Source organism: Callorhinchus milii, unplaced genomic scaffold (assembly GCF_018977255.1).
Source record: "Callorhinchus milii isolate IMCB2004 unplaced genomic scaffold, IMCB_Cmil_1.0 Scaffold2, whole genome shotgun sequence".
Taxonomy (NCBI): domain Eukaryota; kingdom Metazoa; phylum Chordata; class Chondrichthyes; order Chimaeriformes; family Callorhinchidae; genus Callorhinchus; species Callorhinchus milii.
This window is the reverse complement of record NW_024704743.1, coordinates 86,043,613-86,060,739: the sequence shown is the minus strand read 5'-3', so window position 1 is coordinate 86,060,739 and position 17,127 is coordinate 86,043,613. Positions and strand designations below refer to the sequence as shown.

Genomic DNA, 17,127 nt, shown 5'->3' with positions numbered 1-17,127 from the left:
ACATAAAACCATCTGGCTGTTCCGGTGGCTCCAATCCCATGGCACTACTTTGAATATCGGGATTCTTCCATTGTGTTGAACAAAATTACTTCCTAAATTCCTCATAACAGATTATTGGTCATTCATGTGGGATGTTGCTGTTGAAAGCTGCGTTTCTTGGAAGATTTAGGAATCGTACATACAGTAGAGCATTGTCTCACCCAAGTGAGACTGTGAATCAACAGCATGAGGCAGAGATCTGATGCAGTTGAATACAAGATTAGAGAAAGACAGATGTACACATACAAAGAGATGGTTAGAGACAGACAGAAACAGAGAAGTAGGCTGATACTGTGTGTATAACAATGACAGTATAACTCCTGATTGAAGGTTTTCGATTAGTTCTATACATTGTAGTTTGAATGACGTTCTCATATCCACAATTGGACCATTCACAATTAGTGTGGATCTTGAGCTCTTTACCATACAACATTATATCCAGAAGAACTCAATTATATCTGAAAAAGTGCCACTGCATTGAAGCCACCAGGACAGCTGGAGGATCTTTGGTTTTAAAGTCTGATACACAGGACTGAACCTCCAATAATCAGTCTTCTGATCTCTTTGAGGCACTCCATACATAACTGTATAACATTTCCATAATTGTACAACATTTCAAAGCAACAGTGTGAAGCTCTTTGAGATGTGATAATTCCTTACATCAAAGTATTACTACTACAATCATGTTGTGAATAACTATTTCACCTTTCAGGCCAAAATCCCACTGAATGATCAATAGATAAATCTAAGCATTTTGGAAACTGTCAAACTTTAGTAAAACAAAAACAACTTGCATTTATGTAGTGTTTGTCACACTGCGTAGAGTCCCAAAGCACTTGCTGGTAATTTAGCAATGAGGGGTTAATCGTGAAACAGAATTACCTCTTATTAGGCCTATACAGCATTAAGCATAAGGAACTTCTACAGATTTAATTTGTTAAATAGAGTATAAATGGAGAGCAACAATATAAAACTAGAATAAAATGTATACAAATACCAAAGCAGTCAGGTGGACCATTGTTGTTTTTAATTTTATACACCTAAAATATGTTGCACTAATCAAAATGCAAACTAGTATTCTCACTCATCAGGCTACACTACCAATTTTCTGCTGGAAAACAGGCTTCCTAAGCCAAGTCACAAAACTGTCACTGTTAAGAACATTTCTTTCTTCAAAGACTTCCAACTAAGTAAATCCAGAACCTTTGGCGGTGGCTTGATGAAAGCTGTAGATTACCCTTTCAAGCCTACTTTTTCGTATCCTGCACAGCTTCTTGCAGGAAGCACTAAATTCATTTAAGAGAACATCCTCAGAATCGGAATTAAAGACTTAACTGAGGATGTTTCTGGCACAGAACTGGAAAATGTCAGCGAACAGCTTGTAATGTCATTATTCTGTACTTATTAGATCGATATTTAATGAGATAAATGACCTGCAATAGGTTTCATAGTACATACAGAATATTACATTTACAGTAGCTCAAAAAAACTATTGAAAATCAATTGAACATGGAGTCTTAAATTTTTTTAAAAAAAACTAACTTACAAGAAATTACTATTAACTTACATATAAGTGGCGAATATGTATTTGAGGGAACTGATTTGGAGGAGCTGCCAAACAAATCACACAAGGGAGTCAATTTAAAATCAATAGGAACGGAGGCATAACTTTATTTTGGAGCCACAATCATGTTAGTCAAACAAAATAGAACAATAGAACCACATTAAATGTTAATAAAGAACCAGGCCACTCGGCCCAACTAGTCTATGCCAGCATTTATATGCCACAACTCCTCCGGATTCCTTCTCTACATCCCTCTATTCGCTCGTCCTTCACGAATGCCCTTCTCCCTCATCCTCTCATTCATTATGTCAAACTCATTAACTCCTTCATTCTAATTCCTGTAATTAGACTATCTGCATTCATCAGCTAAACAGCTAACGTACTTCTATTTGGCTTCACGACTTCTTAAAATTAGGGAGTTGTTAAAGTGTATAACTTTCCGTTGATGCATCTACACAATTTGCTGGGATAAAAATAAACACAAGGGAAAGATCAGGTAATATTCTTTTTTAAGGAGCTACTGTAAGCATATTTCAAAAAACTTCAAGCAGGATCTATTGGTCATAAGTAAGTTACTGATTTTAATTAAAACAATAAAACTCCTATAAAGCTCTCAAAAAGTGCAACTGGGTAAACTGAAGGATATTTGTTTACTCAGTACTAATATTTGTATTAATTGTTTGTGGATTAATGTCGCTCCTCACAAAATGAGAAATACAGCATTACTTTGGGAAATTGAATACTTTCCATATTGAGTATCTATCCTAAGACTGGATAATAATGTAATAATAATCCTTGCATTTGATGTAGCGTCTTATCGAGTTGTCTCAAAGTGCTTCACAGAAAATACTGTAAAGTGAATTGACTGTATATTTTGTGGACAAAACAGGCAGCCAAATATGCACTGCAGTGTCCCACAAACAGTCGTGGATTGAGTGACTAAATTGTTTTTTGAAGGGTTTCTTAACCCCAGATAAGCGAACTAACAATCGACTAACAACCAGGTTTTTACTCACTGCTAGGTAAGCAGAGGCGTGTGGAGTAAGGAAACTAGCCTACGGTTTCGCCCTGCCTGGGAATCGAACCCGGGTCCTCTCACTTGCGGGGCTAGTGCGCTAATGACTAAGTGGCATGTCTCCACGTATCTGCACATATGGACAAAAGGAATGTGGATGTTGCTCTTTCAACAAAATTATGTATGGGAAGATCTGATTAGAGATGGTGTAACATCTATACACAGACCAATTTTTGGTTGGTGGAAGATAAGAGATAAATTTATGGCTAAGAGCTGAAATAGAACGTTTAGTTAAAGGAACATGTTGCCTGATGTACCTGCTTCTACATCTGCCTGGACCATGCTTGTGTCACGTCTGAACAGCCATAAATCAACACTGGTCTAAAAGCAATGGAATCAACAAAGTCAACGTACGCTGGACTGTGGCAAGCCATTACTCTATCCCAATTCATGTTTTTACAGTATTAACTAAAAAAATTAACAGGTCTTTACTTTCAAACTTCCGTCACCAACTCGACAAATTTTAAGACGAATATTTCCCCTTGGATGTGGTGGGTATACTTCTGTGATTAGGTGCACAAGGTCAAGGAGAGTGACGGGGAGATTTGCTCTGAATCTAAACAACTATGTGTTTGATTTGGTAGTGGTTATGCTGTGATTAGGGTCAAAAGCAACCTCCTATTCTGCAGTAGTACAAAATTCAACAACGTTTTTAAAATCACTGCTTATACAGTTAGAAGGTCACACTAATTGGAACGAGCCCCGTTGTGGACAAGCAAACAATATGGATAATGGACAATCACACAAAGAACAATTTGGCTGCAGTGCGAACTCAACAAAATTCCATCAAGAACTAATTGGTTTCTGTAACGCCAGTGTGCCCACCATTCCCTCATTCAGTCTCTTACTATGACTTTCTCATCTCCAACCCTACTGCTCGCTCTAACCCTACACATAACATATAAACACTTACTTTCCTTCATGCCACCAACACAAATCCTAGTTGTAAACATACGTGAAATTGAATTTATGCGTGTGAGGTTACGCAGGATGCAATTTACTCACACAGCTACGATGTCTCTTGTAACCTGGTACTATCACATGCACGCACACAACTGGAATGTTTTGCTGGTATGTCAGAGCCCCTGTCCATTTCTACATTGAAGCTCAATATGGAAAAGCAACATATGGTGTGTGGATAACCAATATTCGTTCAACTATACTATTTTTCACTGAACTGGGTTCTCAGCTACTGTACTTAATTGAATAAAAACAAAATATAGGATGCCACAGTAAGAGAACTAAAATAAACGTAATATCAACCATCACCAACACATCTACATACTACAGTACACCAACTGTTTGCCAAAACTATGCAACACAGAAGCTTTTTTCTAACATCTGGTTTGGCACAACACATGTCAGGAGTTGACTTCAGTGTTTAAAAGAGGTTTCATAAAATAGAGAAAAATGAAAATGATCAAAATCAGGGTGAAGCTGCCCCATTTCCAAAAGCTGTACATAAATAAATAGCTTTAAATGGTCACCAGTTTTGTTTAGGAATAGCAATCTAACGTTCACAATAAATTGGTGGTTCTAAACAAGCAGTTTTATTTGTAAAATTATCAGTAATTCTCAGATCACAGGTCTTAATTCTTAACTATCATGTCCTCTGCAGAACTATAAAGGACAGACATCAAACCATTCCCTGAACAAGCAGACAGGTTTGAACCCTATAAACCCTTATAAAACCAGACTGTATTGATAAAGACAACATTTTACAGTCTCCGACAACAAAGTCTCTGTTGACCTAGGATCAGGTTTCCAGAACTATTCATTTCAATTTCAGGTTCAATCATTTTATACTTTGTAGATGCGAGAGACTATTTCAAATTTGTATCTTTCCACTGCAGGCTTTTTGTTCTCTTACATACTTATTCTGTAACTTTTCAGCCCCCTCGCAAAGGAATACTTCACAACTATTCCGCATTGAGCTCACTGCAAGAGCAAATCGTAACACACACCATCATTGTAAAGCAATGTACTGGGCTTCAATGTGCTGTTCTCCCATTCCACTGTTTTTGAAGAATTCTGCAGAAGTTCCAAAGTAAAGGCATTTTAGATCCCATTATTAATGGAAAGTTACGTTTTCCTGAGTTTATATGCTAACATGAATTCCGTGAAGCCATTGCACATCTTGACGGTGTCAGTAGGAAGGCACATTTGATTTTCTGAGGGTTATTGCACATTTTGGGAGCAATGCAAGAGCGGACTGAGGCAATAAATTTGTCCTGGTGTTTGGGTAGGCTGAGAGGAAAAAGGAGGCCACAGACAATCCTTACCTTACCTGACTACAGGTCAGGCACTGCTGTTGCCTTCCTGAATTAATTACATTATTCTCCTATGAGGTTGAGATTGTATCAAGCCTCCTTCCAGGAAGGGGCCATACACAGCCCAGTATTTCTCCAGGTGCATCAAGTTTGAAAAAAATACTAAGCATTCCAATTGGGATACATTTCTTAAAGGCAGCAGACACGTGGTTGGTGGTGATGGGGGGATGTTTAAGAGTCAGAGAACTAAGCTTGATCAAGGTGTCCCAGGCTTCACCTTCTTGCAGTCAGCTCTGACTTGGGACCCAGGAATCCAGGGGGAGTGTGTGCATTCCATTCTAAACACAGGGAAATGTACATGCGTATGTGGCTTTGTCCGAATGGAAGGCACTAAGCATGGTGATGGCTTTCCGCAGGAGTCAAATATCTGTTAAACCAAACAATATATTTATGCACATAAATATACTGTATAAAGCTAAACAGATTTGCACTTTTTTGTGTGGAATACCCATGTAACACAGAAAGGCATTCAAGGTGTAGAAATCAGTAACTGTGAATATGAAAAGCAGTAGCATGTAGCATACAAAACAGTCACCAAATCAGAGGTGAGGAAATCAAAAGTAATCTGCAGAAGAGAGTTTGAGCACTTCACTACGGGTAGGGAATCATTCCATTCTGCTCCTGTTAATAACCCTGCAAGCCAAAGCCCTAATGGGTAGGGTGGTCCCAGCTGGATAAGCAGCGGGAAAGCTTGCCACACAGAGATATCAATGGCAAGCTAAGGGCAGCCTGCACCTAATATTTTCCAGAATTAGGTAAGCAGGATGTGTCCATTACAACAATCTATCACTGGGATTTCCATGTGTAGGTGGGATGCAAGAAATTCTCAGTTTGGTTTGACACTCTTAAGCATGGTGATCGGTTTCCATGTGTGTCAGACGCCCCAAAAAATGTACTGTTATTCAGCTTATATTAATTATAGTGTTAAGTGCTGACAAATGAAACAAAGAGTTTTCAGATTTCTGACAATGTTTCTAACTAGTAAGTAGTTGAATTAGAACATGGAAATAAGAAGTCTGAGTCGATATCCCTGGACCCTGAAGGCCAGCAAGGATAGTGAGGTTGGGGCGTGTGCTTCGAGAGTGGACTGGCAAGGTAGAGTCTACACAAAAGTCAGTTTTTTGCCCGGCCTGCCTAGGTATGAATTCCAGATATCTGGAGTATGTAGGGGCGGTTACTGTACTAGGACTGACGTGAAACAATCAGGAAAAAAAGAAATAAATACATCTACTGCCAAGAATTATCCAGCACTTTAATACTAAACAAAATATCTATTAGAAGTACTAAACCAGGTGCACAGGCACCTCATCACTTTGAAACAACAAAGTTAAAACCCTAGTAATTAGGAGTGTTGTCTAAAAAGACAGTATTCATTAACTGGAAGTCACGGCACTAATTGTGCCTGAAATTGCTGGTGATTTGCAAACAAATTATCTCCAAACAGTCAATTCCAAATGCCAACAATGAAAGGTTGTTTTTGCAGCTGACATTTTCGCAGACTTTCCATCCACCGCAAACTAAATGAAGTTACAATTAAAACAGAATCTTGCAGTTTGAGAATACTGCTTTTTAGACATCAAAATTTAGTTCGCCAACTTTTCTTCAGATAAATAACTTATTCCTCCCAGAAATACTTGTGTCTTTCCCCTCCATTTCAGCCAGGAATAATAATAATAACAATCCTTGCATTTGATATAGCGCTTTTCACGTCTTCTAGACGTCCCAAAGCGCTTCACAGAATATACTGTAAAGTGAATTGAAATTTACCAAATATTGACTGGACAACTGAGAGCACCTTCTGCAGGATGCAATTCTGTTAGGTCAGCAGCTTGAAGCTACACACAAAAAGGGTATGTTGACTTGCCGTTCATTTTCTCCCCAAACCTTTGAGAAGTTGAGCTCCAGCACTAAAATCTCTCTAAAGCATAATTCAGCAAATGGGAACTTAGACCAATCTTCCCTCCTGCCATTACACTCCCCTTCCAAATTCTGGTGTCAATTGAACAGACTTGTGTATTTTTAAATCATTTAAACCTTATTTATTCCATTACAGAAAGACGCAGTGGAAAGTGCGGGACAGCATCACCAGACTTCAAACTCACTCTAAAATTGTTTCGCATATTTTGTGGAAGACTAAATCTTAATTTCTTGGCAATCAAATTAGGTCAATTTCGATTTGTCTATGAGTTTTCAACACAGACTAACGTTTAGTTGTAAGGGATATCTTTTGGGAAGAAAGCTCTCGACTCTCAAAGTGTGATTGATGTGGCTTGCTACACTGACATACTACATTTAGTCTAGCTTCTTACTTTAAACAAACAGCCATTGCAGGTTTCATTTTACCCCTAAAACTCAACAATCTGTTGGTACCTGATAATGACAACCTTCAATGAAATACTCCCTTTGATGCATCGGTTGTTACAAGAATAATTACATGAATTGTATGTGTTTTTATATAAACACTAACCATTATTCTATGTTAAGCCATATACCAGCACTATTCATAATTTAAACCAGGAATTTATGGACAGGTTTGCAACTAAAAAGCAGAAAAGTTCAATAAGAGAAAAGCCCTTGGAAACAATGTAAACTAAATTCAATTAGTACACAGTAAAAGAGCTCCTTTTATTTTCTGAATAACCAAATGCCCATGAAAATAAGGCTCAACTTTTTCCATCATACCCTTTTGCTGGCAGTATCCCACTCCTTTGTCTTCAGTTTTAGGTTCATTTCCCATCTTACTGAGAACAAAGAAGGTTGAGGTGACCTGAGAGAGATCTTTATAAAATTATGAGGAGTTTTGATAGAGTCAATTGGAAGAAATTATTTCCACTGCCGGGTCAGTCAATGACTCTAGGGCATCAATTTAAGATGGTAATAATAAAAATCCTTGCATTTGATACAGTGCCTTATCAGAACTTCAAGACATCTCAAAGCACTTCACAGTATATTCTGTGAAGTAGATTGTCTGTGCATTTTATGCGGGTAACGCAGCAGGTAATTTGGACACAGCAAAGTCCCACAAGCAGCCATGACAAACAACCAATGACCAATTTTATTTGGGGGATTTATTGGCCAGGATACTGGAAGAAACTCACTTCTCTTTTCGATTTGTGACATGAGATCTTTAACAACCACCTAAACAAGTAGATGGGACCTTGGTTTATTGCCTCATCCAAAGGAAATTAGTAAATGGAAAAGTTAGGAGAATTTTTTTTACACACACTGAATAGTTAGGATATGGAATGCCCTGCCAGAAGTGATTGAGGCGTGATCCATATTGGCCTTCAACAAGCCTTCAAGAAAGTGTCTTAAAACGATTCAGCCTCAGGGTATGGGGAAAGGGCAGGAAATGGGACTGAAAGGACTGCTTTCAAGGGAGCTGGCAAACACAATGGGCTGAATGTCTTTCTCCTGTGCCATCAACTTCTATGGTACCTTGTGTGTCTTTATATCAAGAAAATTAAACTAGCAGGGCAAACTGAACACTACCCATATCCTGAAACATTCAAAGAAAATAAAAATTCCAATAGAAGCATAATGGCGTACAGTAAAATTCACATAAGTTGTATCAGTCGGGACCATAATGTTTAATATGACAAAAGCGTAATCTGAGTTGCAGGCAAACTGTATAAATCGTATAAAATTCAATTTAATCAATAACCTACACTTGCGCGTGCATAATTCAATGCAACCAGTAAGTGTGCAAGTGGCAGTTTGTCAATGCAGCCAGCAAAAGCACAGCCAGCAAGTACGTATGCAGTGAAGGATCAAGACTACATTTCCTGGGATGCAACTTAATAATACTTGCATTTGATACAACAGGCTATCATGTCATTGAGATGTCTCAAAGCGCTTCACAGAATATACTGTAAAGTGGATTGATTATGTATCGTGTGGCCAAAACGCAATGTCTTGAAAAAAATGCCGCATAAGCACTTGGAAGTGCATTGTATCACAGGAAATGAAGTTCTTCTCCGCATGTGGCGATGGATCAATACTACATTTCCCGTGATTCAATGTAGCCGGCCGCTAAGTGAACATGCGTTGATGGGTTAGGACGTCATTTCCTATGATTCAATGTGTAAGTGCAGGAGTAATCGAGAGTAACAAAGAAGCCTAAGCGGTTTTGAAAGAAAACTGAACGGTATTCGGGTGAATGTACCACTTAGGCAATTATACAATTGAAGACTTCTTAAGATAAGACTTCTGCAAGCTTTACTGTAGCGTTTAACTAACATGCTGCAGTGTCATGGAGTGGCAGAACAAATTCATACCAACACCTGAAGAGGCCTCAAGCCTCTCCAGAGAGGAAGAGTCAGTGGGCTGCTTACCTAGACTGCTTTCATGCACTTCCAAGCAATCAAAAGTTCATATATAGAGGAACACAGGAGAGGTACCAGAGGTCACTCAGGAGCGGTACCAGAGGACAACTAGCTTCTCAATGCCGCTTTATTGTGTAATACTATGTAGTGCCGGGAATGTGCTATATTGTTGGAGGTGTCTTCTTGGGATGAATCATTAAACCGACTAGTCAGGTGGATGTTAACAGTCCCATGGCACCTCTCGAAAAACAAAGAGTTTCTCTCAGTATGTGGCCCCCGATAATACTGGTCATTCACTTCATAGTTGTTTGTGAAGCGTTGCTGTGCTGTGAGCATATTGGCTGCAGCATTCAACTACAAAATACACAGTGACAACACTTTATAGTAAATCTTGTGAAGCACTTAAGAGATGTCCTCCTGATGGGAAAGGTGTTATAACAATTGCAAAGATAATTATTAATATTAATAAGATTGGCCCCACACTGGTTTATTAATGTTTTTGGTCAGCCAAGTGTCTGACACTGTAGAAACCAATCACCATGCTTAAGTGTACAAATTCCGCCTTGCCCCTTCCTTCCCCATCTTCAGGTTTCGCCTGAAGACCTTCCTCTTCGACTGTGCCTACGGTCACGATCTCCCTCCCTCCAGCTTGGCGTTATGCTCTGCCACTGTCAAGCGCTCTGGGACGTTTCCCTGCGTGAGTAGTGCTATCAATGTAAGTTGTTGTTGCAGACAAAGTTCTGTATATGTATCCTACCTAGACATGGAAAATATGCTATGTCTGGAATGAAATGTCTCTCTTCATGGAGGGATGCAGCCTGCTCACTGACAACATTCAAAAATGAAGGCTATTCTGTATTCCACAGTTCCTCATCATGTATCCTCTATTAAATACCAGTCACATTCAAGACAACTTCAAAATGTCCCATTGAACAACCCTCAATAAAATTCCAACTCAGGAGAAGATTGAGTCCTGTAGCTCAGTGGTTAGAGTACTCGCTTTGCAAGCGAGAGACCTGAGTTCAATTCCAGGGAGAGGGCGAAACCTTGGGCAAGTTTCCTTACTCCACACGCCTAATAATAATCCCTCCAAAACCCAAAAAATAATAAATTGGTCATTTTCAATCCACGACTGTTTGTGGGACATTGCTCTGCGCAATTGGCTGCCGCGTTTGTCCACAAATATACAGTCAATTCCGTGTTCCGTGAAGCGCTTTGGGACGTCCTCCCGACGTGAAAAGCGCTATATCAAATGCAAGGATTATTATTATTATAAGATAGGTACCACAAAATATTAAACTATTTTCCATTAATAACTCTGGGAGAAGGCTTTAAAACCAACTAAGATTGCTGACAAGAAGTTCCTTCCATTTAAATAGCTGCAAAAGTTACTAACAAATAACTCTTGGGTATGACTTAATTTCCATTATCTGCACAAATCTGTTGCCACCTACCTGGTAGATTGCATTTGCCTTGTAGTTTCTGGGTCCTCAAACATCTTCACAATTGGTTCAGTTTCAGACTGGAGCTGCTTCAGTTGTGCAACCACAGTCGTACGCTTTTCTCTCAGAGCTAAAATTCAAACAAAGAGAATGGTTTATGGGGTCAAACAAACAAAAGGTTCCAAGTCTGAGCTCGATCATTTTAAGCATTGAAATGCAAAAAGAAAACTTTACACATCATATTTCAATGTTTTAAAACTGTGCCTCCCTATGCACACTACAGGTAAAGGCAAATTACTTCTATTGAAGCATTTTGGAAGGGTATTCAGAACATCTGGCAAAGTTACTTTAGACAGTTTTCTGGCACTAACTGTGTACATTCACCACAAGATGCAATGGACATTACAATACACAACATCTTAAACAAGCACTGCCAGTAACTTGAGTCATGCAATCATCAAATAGCAGCAATAAGTACTAAACAAGCAGGAAATAAGGCCCTTGATCCCTGTAAATTATGAAGCAGCGCACCCAATCTGGGAACGTTTTCATGTCAAATTGATTCAAGAACAAAACAGATAAAGTAGAAACGGCCTTTTATCCCAACTAGTCTACTCCTTATGGACCATCCAAACCCTTGGACTCCATTCCAATAAACTCTTGAGGAAAAGTTCTGCAATTGATCTCCAAAGGTAATCGAGGAAAATTTCCTTGTCATTTCCATCTACAAACATCCTTTTTCTCTCTATTGATTCCAAGCACAATACAATTGATGGCTATGAAATGTCACTTAGCCTGTAGGACTATACTGTCCTAAAATGTAATGATGGTGCAGGAATATTGAAAGTTATTCAATTCAGTCCTAATTTGGAATCTCTTCTCCAGCTTCTTAAAAGGAATACTTTTCGAAATAAATAATGAATTTAAAAATTTTCAACAATTCATCACAATCTTACATTTTAAGGCAAAATGGTCTTACAAACCATGACCAGATGAAATTTGGGGCATTGTGGAGTACTTGTTGATGTCAGTCTACACCTATGACCTCCAATACTGTTCTCAACCGGTTGCTCAGCCAGTTCATTTTTAAAGAGATTAAATCAACTCCACATCAAGTGCTTTTGTCGAGTTTGTTATAACTTTACCAGAATTGGCGACCAAATTTGAATATTCATGAACAGATAAGATTTTAGTGGTTGAGTTACATTATTGATATTTATTCATAAGACTGTGAATGACAAACTTCACAACTGTCCATTAAATTTAGAATTGCATTTTTACCAGTCAATTTCTAAATCCATTTGACATGCTGAATGTTACTCACCTTGAGGGATTTCCTTATCTGAATACAAGTTCTTGTACACGTCCATGGCAAAGTCAACCATGTTTGTGTCACTGAGAAGATCCAGTTTACCCTGGAGAAGTTCTTTTTCATTGTAAATCTGTTGCAACAGAAGAGTCACAGTACCATTTTAAATAAGAACATTGAACCCCACATCAAATTCCATCAAAATCTAAAACCAGAATTAGTCTTAGCCCGAGATCGGTAGATTGAAGACTCCGGTCTGTATATTGCACAATTCTGTTCATTAATACCAGTAACAGTTAGCTTATGCACGTTTACACTAAGAATATCAAAGTAAGAAAACTACTACTGCATTAATACAAATATTTAAACTAATAGCTTTATAATAATAACCTGCATTTGATATAGCACTGTAGTAAAAATATCTCAAAGCACTTCACAGTAATTACCATTAAGTGTAGTGACTGTGTATTTGTAGATAAAAATGGCAGTCACTTTGAATACAAACTCCCACAAACTGCCAGGAGGTTAATAACAAACTAGTTTGGAGTACTATTGGCCAAGAAACACTGGCAGAAATTCCTTTGTCTTTTTGAATAGCGTCAGGAGTTCTTTAACATTCAGCTCAACAGATAGATAGGACTTTAGTTTAACGTCTCAAAGAAAGATGGCATCGCTGACAATGAAATGCTCTCCCAATACTGCGCTGGGGTGTTAACCTCGCCTGCAAACTCAAAGTTTCTAAAGTTGGGTTTCAACACACAATCTCCTGATCCAGATGGAAGTGTGCTTACAACTGAGCCAAGATAATTACTGTATAATGTTATAGTAAGTAATTCAGAGACTTTTAATGTTTGTTCAATCCATTAAACTGTAGCTCAGTAGTTAGAGCTCTCGCCTCGCAAGTGAGAGACCTGAGTTCAATTCCAGGCAGGGCGAAACGTTGGTCAAGTTTCCTTACTCCACACGCCTAATAATAATCCCTCCAAAAACCCAAAACAATAATAAATTGGTCATTTTCAATCTACGACTGTTTGTGGGACATTGCTGTGCGCAATTGGCTGCCGCGTTCGCCCACAAATATACAGTCAATTCACTTTACAGTATATTCTGTGAAGAGCTTTGGGACGTCCTCCCGACGTGAAAAGCGCTATATCAAATGCAAGGATTATTATTATTATTACTCCACACGCCTCTGTTTACCTAGCAGTATGTAGGAACCCAGATGTTAGTCGATTGGCTGATCGCTTTTGGTCACTTCAATTCATGACTGTTTGAGGGACACTGCTGTGCGCAGATGGCTGTGCGTTTCGCCTACAAAATATACAGTCAATTTACTTTACAGTAAATTCTGTGAAGCCCTTTGAGACGTCTCAAAGATGTGATAAGGCGCTATATCAAATGCAAGGATTATTATTATTTATTATTACAGTAACGTGTCGGTCTAATATTACGATTTTTAATTTTAAACAAATGGGAGGGGGAAACATTTTATATACTTTAAGGTGGCATTATCTTAAATTTCAGACACAAATAAATTCTCACGACTTTGTCCACAGAATATATCTCAACAAAAACCACAAAAAGCACTTTTGCCCATGAACTGGATGGAGATGGCACAAAAATTAATGTACGCCTCATACACCCAAAAGAAGATTTCTATGCCATCATTGTGAACTGGATTCAAAACCAAATCCTGGTGGTACATGGAAGGTCAAGGTCTTAAGCCACAATCATCATTGGTGGTATATTAACTGGATATTTTCAACAATGTTCAAGGAGACAATTAAAAAAGCCAACCCATCATGCTTCACCTAGATGGAAAACATTTCATACCTCTAACATCATGCTTTACTAAACCCTACTCTTCATCTTACAAATAAAGATTTTTAGATAACAGATTGATTATAATTCTACTTGAGAATATGCCAGTGTTAATACACTGACAGCCCTTGAAAATAGATAGCATTAGTTAAGAGTTTAATTCATAGCCAGTTACTATAAGAATAGGGTTAAACTAGTGTGCTTTTTTTCTGTGATTGTCTGCATATACAAGAACTGCTAATAGTTTTTGTCAGTCGTGTGTGACTTTTATGACACTTGTAGCATTTTTAATTTCACTGAAAAATCAGTCAACATAAGACAAATGAAACAGGAAGTCAAAAATTAAAACAACACACTATGAGAAGAGCACTGCTGATAAATATGTATGAGAAACTGAAATCTTTCTACAGATGCTATATTCAAATAGTTGTAGTTTTTGAAACCCATGCACAATTAAGGTTGTATTAAAATCCATTTAGTCTATTGCATCAGACAAGCACATTGGTTGATTGTAATTGTAATTCTCTTTACTCCTTAGTGTGTGAACCAATATTATTTTCAGTTTGAATCCAAGGAGTTTCTGCGCACTCTTGCTCTCCCAAAACACCTCTGACTTGTACATATGGCAGGATTAATTCTTTGGCTTGCCTAGTTCTGACTGATACAGAACTCTGTTATCACTCACTTAGTTAGAATGCACGCCAATTACAGTGCAATCGGGGTGTGGACCCCAACATTATATTTAGCAAAGTATAAAAAATTTGCATAGAAAACCAGACAAAAAGCAATGTCCCACTACAAAACTCATGATCACACGACTATATGTTTTGAAGCCTGACACTGCATGAAGCGCAATGTGTTTTGAAGGTAGACTTCTCAATTTGATGTGTGATACACACTGATGGAGTTAGCAAGCAATCAGTGTGCATGACAGTGATGTCATCAGTTGTGTGATGGGCAACAGCACGATTCAGAACCGCTGACTAGTGATCTCTCACTTTTTTTACAAGGCTGGTTGGGATTTTATGAGCCCCCAGCTATTACCTTAGAAGAGGGCTCCACTGTATGTATTCACATCAATAACAACCTGGCAAACTATGATCACTTATTTGATTAGTTGTACAATTGGCCATTAACAGGAGCTTTTTTGCTTTAAAAAAGACAAAATGAAGTTGCTCCTAACCTTCAAGATTGGAGTTTGAGTACAGTCTACTTTAGTTAGGTTCACTAATTATTTTCAGCAAATTCATAAAACTATACCGTATAGTAATATTACTGCTTATTGTGATGTTCCACAAATGCAACAGGTAGATTTTTTTCGATCAGCCGGGTATCTGACACAGTGGTGATGGGTTTCCGCATGCATCAGGCACCCGGCTAACCACAAAAAAATGTAGAAGCAGGGATTCTTCAAACCAAAGCCCCAATGGGTAGGGTGTCCAAGACAGCTTGCGAGGGAGGCAGTGTTCACATTGGCAAGCTATGTGATACCCCGTGATCCCCAAGTATTGGATTTGCCAACCTGTGCCAAATACTTTTAGGTAAGGAGGCTGCTTGTCTCTGGAGAGAGAATGCATTTTCTATTCTAGATACATGAATACTTATACATATGTGAATTCATATTCATACATGGAGTATTCATATGTGAAACTCTTGAGACTGGTTGGATGGTGATGGGTTTCCAAATTAACGATTGGAAGAATGGATTCCAAAATAGTACCGCCCTGCAATAGAGCCTTCACATAAAAGTCCCATTTGAAAACTTATATTGTACTTCGGTGTCAAAAAGCATCAAAACCTATTGATTTCCATTACAGCTTCTTTAAAGTTCATTTCGGTCACCGTCTACTTTAGGTCACGGCCAAGTATCTCGCCAATCTGAAGGTGCCTTTGAGTTCTAGTTCAAATCATGGGTAAGAAAACACAAGACAAAAAGATTTATTAATCATTGATCCACTTAAAAATGGAATAAATCATCTCAAGTACCAATACACGGAGAGCGGCAGAACTTTCCATTCCCCCAAAACTCTGTGTGTAGGCGTGAGGGGGAGGAAGAGGGAAGAGTACTTTGAATAACCAGGAACGAGCCACAATGAGATGTCAGAAGATATTGGGGAACCAAAAAAGAACCCAATCCTATGAAGAAGAGAGAGAGGGAGAGGGAGGGAGAGGGAGAGAGAGGAAACAGCCCCGGGGTGAAGCCCAGTCGCTCGGGAAGCCCGAAAGTAACCGCAGCAAAAGATAAATAACAACATAAACAACAGCGAAAATAAAATAAATACACAATAAGAATAAGAAGAGTGACCGCGGACCTGCCCGCGAGCCCGAGGCCTCTCCTCTGCTCTCCTCCCCTCCTCCCGCACATGTGGCATCCATCCCGCGACAGGGCCCCGGCCCGGGGCTGGCGTCGGTGCGGGAGGCAGGAGGAGAGGAGAGGAGAGGAGGGGCTGGTACAGGGCTCGCATCCTCCCACTAATGCTTTACCTCTTTAACGGACAAGAACTCGAGCAGCGGGAACACGAGGTGCCGGTCCAGGAAGTTGGCGATCTTCATGGTCAGGTCGTAGTCCGCCATGTTGGCAGCGGGGAGACAGGCGCACTGACTGCGTCACTACGTCACCGCGTGCCCCGCCGCCAGATTCCGCGTGTGCATTGGTGAGGCCCCGCCCCCTCGCCGTCAATCAGACAAAGGGGGCGGAGATTCCCCTCGCCGTCAATCACACAAAGGGGGCGGAGCTTCCCCTCGCCGTCAATCACACAAAGGGGGCGGAGCTTCCCCTCGCCGTCAATCACACAAAGGGGGCGGAGTTCCTTTCCTCACTCTTCACCCAATGTGGCCAGGTCATAATAATAATATAATAATCCTTGCATTTGACATAAGAAGATAATAATAATAATATTAACAATCCTTGCATTTGATATTAGTGCTTTTCACGTCTTCTAGACGTCTCAAAGTGGAGTCCTGCAGCTCAGTGGTTAGAGCACTCGCTTTGCAAGTGAGAGACCTGAGTTCAATTCCAGGCAGAGGGCGAAACCTTGGGCAAGTTTCCTTACTCCACACAGAGCCTAATAATAATACCTCCAAAACCAAAAACAATAATAAATTGGTCATTTTCAATCTACGACTGTTTGTGGGACATTGCTGTGCGCAATTGGCTGCCGCGTTCGCCCACAAATATACAGTCAATTCACTTTACAGTGTGTTCTGTGAAGCGCTTTGGGA

General features: G+C 39.3%; 1 protein-coding gene across 1 annotated transcript in view; it reads right to left on the bottom strand.

Annotated features, from left to right (window-relative positions):
* Positions 1-16,505, bottom strand: part of eif3e (eukaryotic translation initiation factor 3 subunit E) — a 114,761-nt gene extending 98,256 nt beyond the window's left edge. The window contains exons 1-3 of the mRNA NM_001292859.1: positions 16,390-16,505; positions 12,100-12,217; positions 10,788-10,905 (exon numbers count right to left, since the gene is read on the bottom strand). Of these exons, the coding sequence (NP_001279788.1) occupies positions 10,788-10,905; positions 12,100-12,217; positions 16,390-16,479 (326 nt within the window). The 5' untranslated portion in view covers positions 16,480-16,505. The remainder of the gene's footprint in view (positions 1-10,787; positions 10,906-12,099; positions 12,218-16,389) is intronic.
* Between the last annotated feature and the right edge of the window lie 622 nt (positions 16,506-17,127).